Source organism: Hemitrygon akajei, chromosome 25 (genome assembly GCF_048418815.1).
Source record: "Hemitrygon akajei chromosome 25, sHemAka1.3, whole genome shotgun sequence".
Taxonomy (NCBI): Eukaryota; Metazoa; Chordata; class Chondrichthyes; order Myliobatiformes; family Dasyatidae; genus Hemitrygon; species Hemitrygon akajei.
The window spans coordinates 32,059,489-32,072,069 of record NC_133148.1 but is presented as its reverse complement, the minus strand read 5'-3'; the positions used below and the strand labels follow the sequence as shown (position 1 = coordinate 32,072,069).

Sequence of the window (12,581 nt, the reverse complement as noted above, 5' to 3'; positions counted from 1 at the left end):
TGGGCCGAAGTCCTGTTTATGTGGCATAGTGTTCCAAGACTCAGTGACTGTAACTAACTCCAAATCTTGTGCCACCCACTAGGATCAACTTCAACACTGTCATCAAACCTGCTGACAGGATGTTCCTTTGGTTAATTGGCAATCTTACCTCTACCCTACAGAGGCTTTGACCTCTCTGGGCAAATCAAATCAAATCAAGTTTAATTGTTGTTCAACCACATATAGATACAGCTGAACGAGACAATATTCCTCTGGGGCCAAGGTGCAAAATATACACAGCACATTCAAAATAGCAAGCAAAAAAAAAACAGCCGCGCAAAAAAAAAAATATTGTCCAAGACCCTGAGGAACTTGCCCTGCAAGTTGTTGGTACAGTCTCCCGGCAGTGTTCAGATGCACGCAAGCTAGCCTGTCATTCCACTGATTGAACATGGGAGGGCAGCACTGATGGGAAGCCAGCCGCCAACCAAGCACAGATGACATGCTGCCCCGCCTCCGGCATCTCCTCACCTGGACTGCAGCTCCCTCGACTTATGAAAGCTAACAACCCATAAGCTTTCTTAACTACCCTGTCTACCTGTGAGGCAACTTTCAGGGATCTGTGGACATGTACCCCCAGATCCCTCTGCTCCTCCACACTACCAAGTATCCTGCCATTTACTTTGTACTCTGCCTTGGAGTTTGTCCTTCCAAAGTGTACCACCTCACACTTCTCCGGGTTGAACTCCATCTGCCACTTCTCAGCCCACTTCTGCATCCTATCAATGTCTCTTTGCAATCTTCGACAATCTTCTACACTATCCACAACACCACCAATCTTTGTGTCATCTGCAAACTTGCCAACCCACCCTTTTACCCCCACATCCAGGTCGTTAATAAAAATCACAAAAAGAAGAGGTCCCAGAACAGATCCTTGTGGGACACCACTAGTCACAACCCTCCAATCTGAATGTACTCCCTCCACCACAACCCTCTGCCTTCTGCAGGCAAGCCAATTCTGAATCCACCTGGCCAAACTTCCCTGGATCCCATGCCTTCAGACTTTCTAAATAAGCCTACCGTGTGGAACCTTGTCAAATGCCTTACTAAAATCCATGTAGATCACATCCACTGCAGTACCCTCATCTATATGCCTGGTCACCTCCTCAAAGAATATCAGGCTTGTTAGGCACGATCTGCCCTTCACAAAGCCATGCTGACTGTCCCTGATCAGACCATAATTCTCTAAATGCCCATAGATCCTATCTCTAAGAATCTTTTCCAACAGCTTTCCCACCACAGATGTAAGGCTCGCTGGTCTATAATTATCTGGACTATCCCTACTACCTTTTTTGAACAAGGGGACAACATTCACCTACCTCCAATCCTCTGGTACCATTCCCATGGACAAGGACATAAAGATCCTAGCCAGAGGTTCAGCAATCCCTTCCTTCGCCTCGTGGAGCAGCCAACTATATAATAATATAGTTATTATTATATAGATTTATTGAGTATGTCCACAAGAAAATGAATCTCAGGGTTGTATATGATGACATAGATGTACTTTATTGATAAAAACTTACTTTGAACTTTGAGCCACTGATTTTCAGTGGAGATCTTCCTTCCACAGCCTCCAATCTTCTACCTTCTCCGTAGGATCCACATTTGTTTCAGGGTGTATTGTCCCACAGAAGTTATTTCTTACTTTCCTGGCCTTTTTAACTAAAAACAACAGACTATGCTGGAAATGGAGAGGGATTCGGTGGGGGCCAGGAACTTGGGAAAATGTTGAAGTGTCACCGCCGGACAGAGACTCATTTTCCCAAGTTCCCGGCCCCCACCAAATCCCTCTAAACCTCCAGCCATAACCAGCAAACTCTTGTTCCTTTCTCTGCCGACGATGATCTCCAAAATATTTCAGGCATCTTCGACCCCCAGTTTACTACAGCGTAGAATTTAATGAATGAAAACCCGCGCCGCCAAAAGCGTTATTCGGTTTCCCCGCAGAAGGGGGAGGGGCGACCTCCGACCCACTTGATTGGAGGATGCCGGATGATGGGCGTGGGTCGGACCCATTGGCGCCCCGGCCTCGGCGAGGGGGCGGAACCTCTGACGGAAAGAGGCCGCTTGCGGGCGCCATTTTTTGTCCTCGGTCGTGTGCGAAGGCGGCGGTCGGAGAGCGGGATTTCGTTGCGGAGCGGAATGGCGGGCAGGCACCAGGCGAAGCGCTTCAGGCTCGACAGGGTGAGTGGAGGGAGACGTATCCCCTCCTGCGGGCAGGTTTTCCCGGCGCAGCGGGGTGTGCCCGGCGGGGTGTTACACCCCCTCCCCCGGGACTCGGGGCGAAGGGCTGAACAAAGGGGCTTTGAGGCCTAGTGGCAGCAGGTGGTCCGCGGCCCTCGAGTTGCAGACGGGCGCTGGGCCGCCGCTCAAACGGCGGCGGTGGGGATGGGACAGAGCCCACATGATGCCCGCCTTCTACTGGGCGCTGTTAGATAACGGACTCGACTAATGGCATTCGTTAAAATCGGGAAATTAGCTCGTCCTTTCCTTTTGCTTTTCAGTTAACTCATTCCCTGCTTTAGACGTTAAATCAATTACGGTGGCTGCATCTTTTTAAAAGTCAGGAGTGAGGTTGATCTTCGGGAATGCGAAAACGTGGTTTGGACGGGACTCGTTTAGGAGAATAATTTGCATGGTCTAGATTGTTCCAATCCGACCCTTTCTATTGTTGGATTTTGGATATCCTTGCATGTCGATGAGGGGGCGCCTTAGCAGATTTTCTTCCCATTCTAAGAATTTAGGGATTGTACTTGACATTTCAGTAATGTCTAATTTTTTTTTACTGTCTTTTATAAGCTGCTGAGTTGAGGGGCATGGCTTTGCTTTTGAGTGTGACCTTTAATGCTAATTTCATTACTACATGTAAATAATTTCTTGCATCTACCATGGCCAATATAATTTGACTACCGGCTTATCCCAGGCTGTGGTTTAGATGTTTCTTAATCTGATGTAATGAATTGACTTTCAGTGTGAGTTTGGGCTGTGAGTATTGTTAACTACGACTTTTGGGGCTCAGTGAATACTGGTCAATTTAATTCCTTCGCCCATCTGACTGCTGGCTTCTGGGTGGGTGATCTGTATTTTTTGTGCGAGAGAAGGAGTGGAGGGTTGGGGTTTGAGAGGTTTTTCGTTTTCCTTTCAGCGCAGGGTTTCTGTATTTTGTGGCTATCTGGAGAAGATGAATATCAATGTTGTACATGCCTACTTTAACAATAAAATGAATCTTTGAACCTTATCTAAGACTTCTGGGCCTTGATGAATATTGGTCAATTTTATCTAAGGCTTCTGGGGCTTTTTTTAACTTGTGAGGGGGAGCACCTCTGTCAATTAGATTGTATTTCCTTTTCCAATGTCAACGGTGATCAACCTGATGTAATGATACAATACCACTGTTAATTCTTTTCCGCCTTTATTAGTAGCAAGCTATGAGAGAGAACATTCCATCTGCACTCACAGAGTCTGACACTCGAAGTCTCTCTGTCTAAGGACAGAGATACAGAGTTTTTTATACCACCTTTGTCACGAATGCTCACATCAGGCAGAGGTAGACAGAAAACAGAGTATAGATTGTTACGTCCTGCAAGTGAGACAAGGAGTCAGCAGGACAAATTGATTTTAACATCTCAAAGTAAAAGAACAGTCAGATCCATAGACATTCCGGCTACTCAAATAGAGGAGAACTTAATAATTTAGAGAAGAGACTTCACGAAAATTAAGAAAGGAATATAAAGAATGTCCTGCCTTATCTCCACCTTTTGTCAAAACCAAGAGGTGTGAAAAGTTAGGAGGCATCTTCTTGTGGGTTTTGTAAGTTTATCATCCTTATTTTCACTCAGAGAAGCAGTTGTGAGACATTATTCAAACATACTGTAGTTACAGACATAGTCGGTACTTAACCCAGAGTTGAAATTTAAACACAAAATTGAAAGGTGTGAAAAGTCAGGAGACAACAGCTGCTCAAACTGCAGCCATTATCAAACCAGATTACACAGACTCACCCTTAACCATTATTTACAGGAACCTGAGACTCGCCAATTCCCTTAAAACTTTATCACCAAGATTAGTCCTGCTTGTACAATCCGGTTTAGCCAGTTATTTATATTTGAGATTCTATGGGATATGTTCAGCTAAGCCATTGATGGGATGTGTGTGACGCAAGTTATATATTGTCTTCTGTGCTAATGGACAAGATAGCAAATTCATCCTTTTGAAAGGGATGAGCACATAATGAATGGTTAATTCGGTTACAAAGAAAATGTTGTCTTCAAATAAGTAGTTAACAGTGAAGTAGTGACATGACAATAGTTGGACTCATCTTCATTGCAGGATGGTGGATCAGAAAACCACAATAAGATTATGCCATCTGCTGTGGTACATGTCCGGGGCCTGTTAGATGGAGTTGTGGAAGTGGACCTCATGGAGGCTCTTCAGGATTTTGGCAACATCAGGTATGTTGTAGATGACTTGAAATAGAATCCTGGTCTAGTGTACCATGATAATGGTGGATCTTTTGTTAAAATATCTATCATAGGCAGTAGTCTCCTTGGTATCCAGCACTACTTATCAAGAGGATTGCCTCAAAGAGATGGCATTCATCGTTAGAGAACCCCCACCACCCAGGTCGTGCCCTCTTCTCACTGGTGCTATTAGGAAGGAAGTACAGAAGCCTGAAGGCGCGCGCGCACACGCACCCCCCCCCCCCCCCCCCCCCGATTCAGGACTTGCTTCTTCCTTCTGCCATCCGAATGGACATTAAACCCATGAACACTACCTCACTTCTTTTATTATTATTATTATTTTCATTATTTTATTATTTTCATTTTTGCACTACTTATTTAACTTTTTTTATATCTGTATGTAAGTTTATAATTTGTAATTTGCTGTCCTGTTATAAATTAGTGCCATGAAATAACACAGTATGCTGCATACGATTAAAGGAATTATATTTATAAATCTTAGAGTAAAGAAAAACAAAAATAAAAGGGCCCATGTTAATTAAGCAGTTAAATGTGCACAAGTTGGAGCTCATCTTGAACTTCTCTGACACTCACGCTGGGCCCTCGGTCAACGAGAAAACATACGCTGCCTTCAGAACGTCGTTCTCAATCCATCTCCAACAGATGTGTCTCCCACCGGGTCGTATCCTCCCAGTGTCTTCTCCCTTCATCTCCCGCTGAACCAAAATAAAACCCAAGGCCAACCTCACCAAGAAAACCTCCTCCTAATTGGATGGAACACATTCCTTATCTTCAACAATAACCCAAACAGACTGCTCCTACAGAACTGCTAAATGAAATACATACAGTAAAAATACTGATTAACAGTAAAAATGTGAGCCAGGGCATTACACATACTTTGCACAGTCTTTTTTCTCAATGTACTGCATTGTACTGCTGCTGCAAAGACAACAAATTTCACTACATAATGCTAGTGATATGAACCTGATTCTGATTTCAGTTGGTAGTGCTTCAGTACAAGGTCCATTTTGTAGTGTGCAGTCCAGCAACTGCTGGTTGTTTAGTGGTAGTTTTCTAATGCAGGCATGAGAATCCTGAATTAGTGAATTTCCTGAAGCTTGCGTTTCTTGTCTAGGATGTTGAGCTTGGCCCATTTGGAAATTCTCTGCAGTGGGAGATGGTTACTTTACACACCCACCTCACCCCCAACCAAATGTTTCAGCAAATTGTCCGTCTTGACACTTATGTGAATTATTGGCATGGCCCTGCAGAGTCTGCTGGATGAGACAGTAACTTGAGTCATCTGTGCATTGGGTAGTTTTGATTGATTCAGTGGTGCTTTTAAATTCAAGCATGGAAGTAATGAGATGATAAGAGATAGGAGCAGAATTGGCCCATTCTGCCCATTGAGTTTGCTCAGCCATTTCATCATGGCTAATCCATTTTCCCTTTCAACCCTATTCTCCTGCCTTCTCCCTCTTACCTTTCAAGGTCTGATCAACCTACACCTTAAATACACCCAATAATCTGCCTTCCACAGCCACCCATGGCAATGAATTACATTGATTTACCACCCTCCCGGCAAATAAATTCCTCCTCATCTCTGTTCTACATGGCTGTCCCTCTATTCTGAGGCTCTGCCCTCTGGTTCTAGACTCCCCCGTTATAGGAAACATTCTCTCCTTATCCTGTCTGTCTGGGTCAGGGGTTCCCAACCTCAGGTCCATGTCATAAAAAAGATTGGGAGCCCCTGGTCTAGGTCTTTGAAACGTATTGAGTGTTAACTGAGATTTCCTCTTATTACAGGCCCAGAGCCATCAGACACTCCTCGTATGTTAACCTTCCATTCCTGGAAACATTCTCCTGAACCTTCTCCAATGTCAGTACATCCTTTCTTAGATAAGGGACCCAAAACCACATTCAATACCATATGTGAGGGCTTGCCAATGCATCAGTTGGTATTCTGGCCAATCTAATGTCTGTACCCAAAATTAACTTTATTTTCCTGATTCGGTTGTGAAACCTTGCTGTGTGTAGTTCCATTCATAATCCTACAGTCCCGGAGTTCCCAACAGACCAACTCGAGCTGAATCTTTGTGGGCCTCTTCATTGAAACCTGTCCTTGTAAACACAAATCAGTTAAATTTAGGCAAGTTTCCTGTTCCTTTCAGTGAGTTGTTCTTTGAGGTCAGGACGATGCAATGAGTCACAATTGTTCATTTTCTTTATTTGCTTACTGCTGTAGGCATTGCTGACAGATTCTTTTCACTTAATCATCCATGAAGGTGACAGTGATCCACTGTGTTCAACTGCTGGCAGTCCTGGTATTGGTACTCCCACAGTTCTGATTAGGATAGAGTTCCATGGTTGACGCTCATAATGTACCATTCTCTTGCATTTCAAATCGGGATGGTTCGTGACTCAGAAGTTGGCCTTCCCACAGGACCGTTGGTAGCATTCAGGGATTCGAGGTGGTATTGCAGTATCTGCAGAGCATCTTGGAGAAGATGAACACTAGCCATGGTGTTAACAGATGAAGGGAGAGAGTGGTTAGCTAATGGGGTGCCCTGTACTGGATGGTATGAAGTTTTGATGGGGCTACATTTGTCTAGGCAAGTGAATTCTTGCCATTGTATTTAGTTGTAAGAGTCCATGGTGTCATTAAGTAACCCATTAGCTGTAGGATATGTGTCATACTGAGCACTGCTTGGTTAGGAGTAGTTCCATCCACTTGCCAGTCCTGGATCTGATCTGGTAATTACAGTATCTGTTTGATCACCCAGCTCGTCATCTGGTCAGAAGTGTTGGTGGGGAATTAGGAAGAGGTAATGGCTTTGAACCCTCCAAGAGGACCACAACCTTGTTGTAGGGTTTGGAGGCTTGCATACCTCAATGACCCCGGAGGGCTTTGTTGGCTAGAGTCAGGGTCTTGTGCTTTGGCTCTTGGTAGGGTCACCCTACCAAATAGGTCAAAGGGTAGAGGTTAGACTAAGAGTGGTTTGTTAATCCTCCAGGTTCAGTGGTTCAGCTCAAGGCTAACAAACCTGACTTAAGACAAACCTAACAATCCTTGGGCCTTCATTGCTGTCATAAATGCCAGCAGCGCAATTGCTGCAAATGCCATTGGCTACCAACTGTAGGTGATGGGAATCTTGTTGGAAATGGCTATTCCCTTGCACTAGAGCTGCAAGTGTTGCATCCCATATGAATCTGGTGTTTTAATGCATCTGTGTGCTTGGCAGGTAGGTTGGTTTTAGCCTCAGTACCTAATGCCGATTAGCTTCAGGCAACTCAGTTCAAGTGCTATTAGAGCCTCATCTGTGCGTTTCGGAGGATGAGGCTTGGAGCTGATTAATGGTGTTCTTGATCTAGTGATGCTCAGTGTGGACAATAAATCAGTGCTGGAAGTCTTACTGCCAAAAAATTGTGTTCATTATGCATTCTGGATTTTTTATGGTCCATGCACTTCACAGATGAGTCAGATCCTTTTTTTTTTCAAAACAACTACCACCACCCCGGACTTGTGCCTCTGATGCTCTTTGTATTTGGTTTACAGTTGCGTTATGCTGATGCCGAGGAGGAAACAAGCACTGGTGGAGTTCGAGGACATCGCTGGCGCGTGTAGCTGTGTGAACTACGCGGCAGATAATCCGATTTACGTCGCGGGCCAACTGGCCTATATTTGTTTCTCCACGAGTCAGAAAATCGCCAGGCTGGATGACGACGACTCCAAATGCAACAAAGTCCTTTTGATCAACATCGCTAATCCAATTTACCCTATCAATACGGTGAGTTGAACAGAAGCTTTGCAAATACTGTCCATTAGTCTTCAATGTTGTATCCGCCACCTTGCCAACGTCTGTTAACATCTAGCCAGCCTTTCTTTACCATTCTTCGCAAGCAGAGTATGATTGCTGCCTAAAACCTTGCACAGCTCTTGTTCAATTACCACTTATCAAAATCCAGCAGGAGTTCAACCACATCCAAGGATTTTTTTTGTCCTATTTCAGATTCAGTTTATTGTCATTTAGAAACCACAGATGCAATGCAGTTTAAAAAAATGAGACAACGTTCTCTGGAATGATATCACAAAAAAGCACACAACAAAACAGACCACACAAGAAAAACCACATAATGTTTGGTAATCCCCAATCCAGAGTCCGGAGAGGCTGCTGCATATCGATATCACGCTACCATCCTATATGTAGCTTCATGCCCCACGTTTTTTCATTGTTGCTGAGCATTGTCGCTACAGAGTACCTTGTGGGTGCTTGTGACTTGGAGTTTTAACAGCTGATCAATTTTCAATGCCACACTCTTGTTTTCTTGACTGTTCCAAACTTCTGGGGCATGAAACATGCATTGGCCAAAAATTGACTTTACTCTGTCACACAATTTAAAGGAATAATAATTTTTTATAATTATGATTAAATTACTGACCTGCCAAATATTTTGCAAGCACACAATGTTATTTAGCCTAAGCAGCAAAAGCTATTTCTTACTGCAACGTTATAAAATATGGAATGATTAGGTTCTGGAGTCTTGATGTTCATGGGTCCATGTAGTTCTCATGTGCAGGCTTCAAAGCTCAGGCAACTATCTTCATTCGGCAGCGTGGCAGTTAGTGTGACACTGTTACAGCTTGGGGTGTCAGAGTTTGGCGTTCAGTTCTGAGGTCATCTATAAGTAGTGTCTACGTCCTCCCTTTGGAATGCATGGGTTTCTCCCACAGTCCAAAAATGTATCTTATAGTAGGCTAACGGTCATTGTAACTTGTCCCGTGATTAGACTAGTGCCAAATCGAGGGTTGCTAGGCATTGCGGCTCAAAGGGCCGGAAAGGTCTATTCTGCCCTGTATCTCCAAATAAATAAAACTGATAGCATTCCCACCCCCACCCATTAGTTGGGACTTATTCCATGCAATGAGAAGACATAAAATGAGTGAGCTCATTCTGCCCTTGGGATCTTTGACAGCGATGTGAAAGGATGCCACTAGTTTGTTTGGCGAATGTCCGCACTCCTCATGGAACCAGAGATCAGGATTAAACCCACATTGACAGAGCTGTGGGCTTCAGCCTGCTCTTCATAATTCTGCTTCTAGATCAGAAGATTGCTCAGAACACTTCAGTAATTATTAATGTTGGCTTAAATCTTACTTGATATACGGCTTCAGTGGTAATCATTAAATGCACAAAACTGAATCTTTGTCTTAAACACTACCATTCATGTCAGGTTTATTAATTTCACCTGATTTCCTACTTGTATGTCTGCTCCAAGGGAATTGAGATGTTTAATTGCAATCCTATGGGGGTTTCATTTTGTGCAGTGCAGAATTATTTGTTTACCTCTTTGCAACTACTTGTTTTTCAGGATGTTCTGTACACGATCTGCAATCCCTGTGGGCCTGTTCAAAGGATTGTGATATTTAGAAAGAATGGAATTCAAGCGATGGTGGAATATCCTTTTGCAGTGCATGTTTTTTCTCCTTGCCTTCTGTTTCTGTGATCAGCATTTCCTGAAATAAAACTTGTACATACATCCAAATTGGGAACGGGGAAGTAAGGTAGTCAGCCTCTTGCAAAACTTTGTGCACCCTAGGTATTGGGTCCTATTAATGGTTCTCTGCATTGCCGTCACAATGGTTTTCTGATCCGTCAGTTAGGTAATTGCAGATGCTTCTAGATACCCAAGTGGGAAATGTCAACAGTAAGATTTTATTAAAGTGTGGGAAGTGCTGAAAAGCTTCTTGATTGCTGTAATTTCATTATCATTCTATATTACTAGTTCACTTAATCCTCTGGGGACATACCAGATAGGTTAATTGATAAAAGTTAGGAAGTGGTTTTTTTTTTAAAAAGTGAGCAGTATGACAAGCAAATGCCAAAAATGTGATTTTTGGGTTTTTATGCAAACCCTAGGGATTTCAGACCTAACTAAATCACCAGGCTGTGAAGATTTTTGAAAATTTTGCTTGCACATATTAGGAAAGATGCAAGAGTTGCTTACAGGGATGTTACTAGCGCCACAGTAGCATAGTGGTTAGCACCACGCTATTACAGCTTGAGGTGTCGGGAGTTCAGTTCCAGCGTTATCTGCAAGGGGTTTGTACGTTCTCCCCGTGACTGTGTAGGTTTCCTCCGGGTGCTGGTGTTTGCTCCCACAGCCCCAAATATGTGTGGCGCTAGTAACATCCTTGTAAGCAACTCTTGCATCTTTCCTAATATGTGCAAGCAAAATTTTCAAAAATCTTCAGAGCCTGGTGATTTAGTTAGGTCTGAAATCCCTAGGGTTTGCATAAAAACCCAAAAATCACATTTTTTGCATTTGCTTGTCATACTGCTCACTTTTTTTTTAGGTCCCAAGTAGGGTTAAATCAGGGTTGCTGGGGCAGCATGGTGGCAGGGCCAGGAGAGCCTGTTCCGTGATATGTCCTAGATGAGGCAGAGTCATGAACATGATGGTTGTTCTTGGATCGTGGAAGGTTAATTTCCCTTTTCAGGATGATGGTGTAAAATTACTCACTTTGGAGCAGCAGTTATGAGTTTTCAAATCAATAAATAGCAAAGCAGGAAATTGATTTGAAAACAGCACTCAGCACGTCAGGTAGTATCCGTGAAGAGAAACATCTTAACGTTTTGGGTGAAGGTGATAACAGGTGTTCTCCCCCCCCCCCCCCCCTTACAAAGGTAGAGTGTTCCTTTGAAACATTTCTTAAGCCGAAATGGCGTAAAGTGAAGAATCATTAATTTATATGGGAAAAATTTTCATAAAAGCAAAAACTTCTTTGTAATGTGAAAACAGATTACTAATGTAGGTCTTTTGTAAAAGTGAAGTGGCATAAAGCGAACATTTGTAAAGCGGGGGATACCTGTATCTGACTTTCTTTCCTGCATTTTCTGTTCTTATCCTGGATTTGAAAAGAACAAGAAACGTTTCCACTGCCTTGTCAGGATGCTACAGCTCGTTTTATAAATTAAATGGCAAATGTTGGCGTTATACCCTTTGAATATACAGACTGTTCTAGACTTTTTAAATAGGAAAGCCATAAGGGTGCAGTAAGTTCAGAATGTCGGAGGGGAGATTGGATGTTAGCAGAGAAGTAAATGCATTTACTTTATTGATGCAAGTTTAAATGCCTGCTTTATTAAAGAGGATGGTAATATTTATTTTATAATTATTGAGATGTGTGTGGAAAAGTCCTTTCTGGCCTTTTGAGCCACACTGCCAAGCAGTCCCCCAATTTAATGCAAGCATAATCACAGGACAATTTACAATGACCGATTAACCTACCAACCGGTATGTCTTTGGACTGTGGGGGGAAACTGGAGCACCTGGAGGAAGCCCATGAGGTCATGGGGAGAAATTGCAGACTCCTTGCAGGCAGCAGCGAGAGTATGACAATAAACAGAAGATAACTTAAAGAAAAAAATGGAAACAGGAGTAAAATCATCTGGAACATTTGAGAATTTTGAAATGTAGGGGGAGTAACTCTGACGTCCCGTGAATTTTAAGTTAGTAACCATAGAAGAGAACCCAAACTGGGAAGTTCATGTACTTCTTATTGGATAAATTAATTGAAGCAATTGGTCTATTTTTAATAGCTTTAAAATTACATTTCTTTGCCTCTATGCATTCCCATTTGATCGTTCTTCGTACACCTTCAGAGTATTACTTGCTGGCGAGCACTGTTAGATACTTGAATTTGGTTTCCTCCTCTTGGTTTGGGGTCTGTGACCCTACATTCTAGGTTTGACAAATGAACATCAACAAAAAGATATGTACTGTAGTTTATCTGTTTGTAAACCTGTCAGGAAAAGTGATCCATGGTTATTCAGAGTGGAAGCAAGCTCTTTATCTTGTCCAGCCTGACTAATTAGCTACCTTAGCTTGTCCTGATGAAGGGTCTCGGCCCGAAACGTGGACAGCGCTTCTCTCTATAGATGCTGCCTGGCCTGCTGTGTTCCACCAGCATTTTGTGTGGTTATTTGAATTTCCAGCATCTGCAGATTTCCTCGTGCTGTCCTCGTTTATTGTATTCTGCCTATTTCCCTCTAAGCCTCTTCTATCCGTGTTCCTGTCTAA

General features: G+C 43.2%; 1 protein-coding gene across 1 annotated transcript in view; it reads left to right on the top strand.

The window, feature by feature from the left end:
* The first annotated feature begins 2,096 nt into the window (after positions 1-2,096).
* Positions 2,097-12,581, top strand: part of LOC140716496 (heterogeneous nuclear ribonucleoprotein L-like) — a 42,039-nt gene continuing 31,554 nt past the window's right edge. Inside the window, exons 1-4 of the mRNA XM_073029280.1 lie at positions 2,097-2,223; positions 4,369-4,490; positions 8,056-8,287; positions 9,870-9,957. Coding sequence (XP_072885381.1) covers positions 2,182-2,223; positions 4,369-4,490; positions 8,056-8,287; positions 9,870-9,957 — 484 coding nt within the window. The 5' untranslated portion in view covers positions 2,097-2,181. The remainder of the gene's footprint in view (positions 2,224-4,368; positions 4,491-8,055; positions 8,288-9,869; positions 9,958-12,581) is intronic.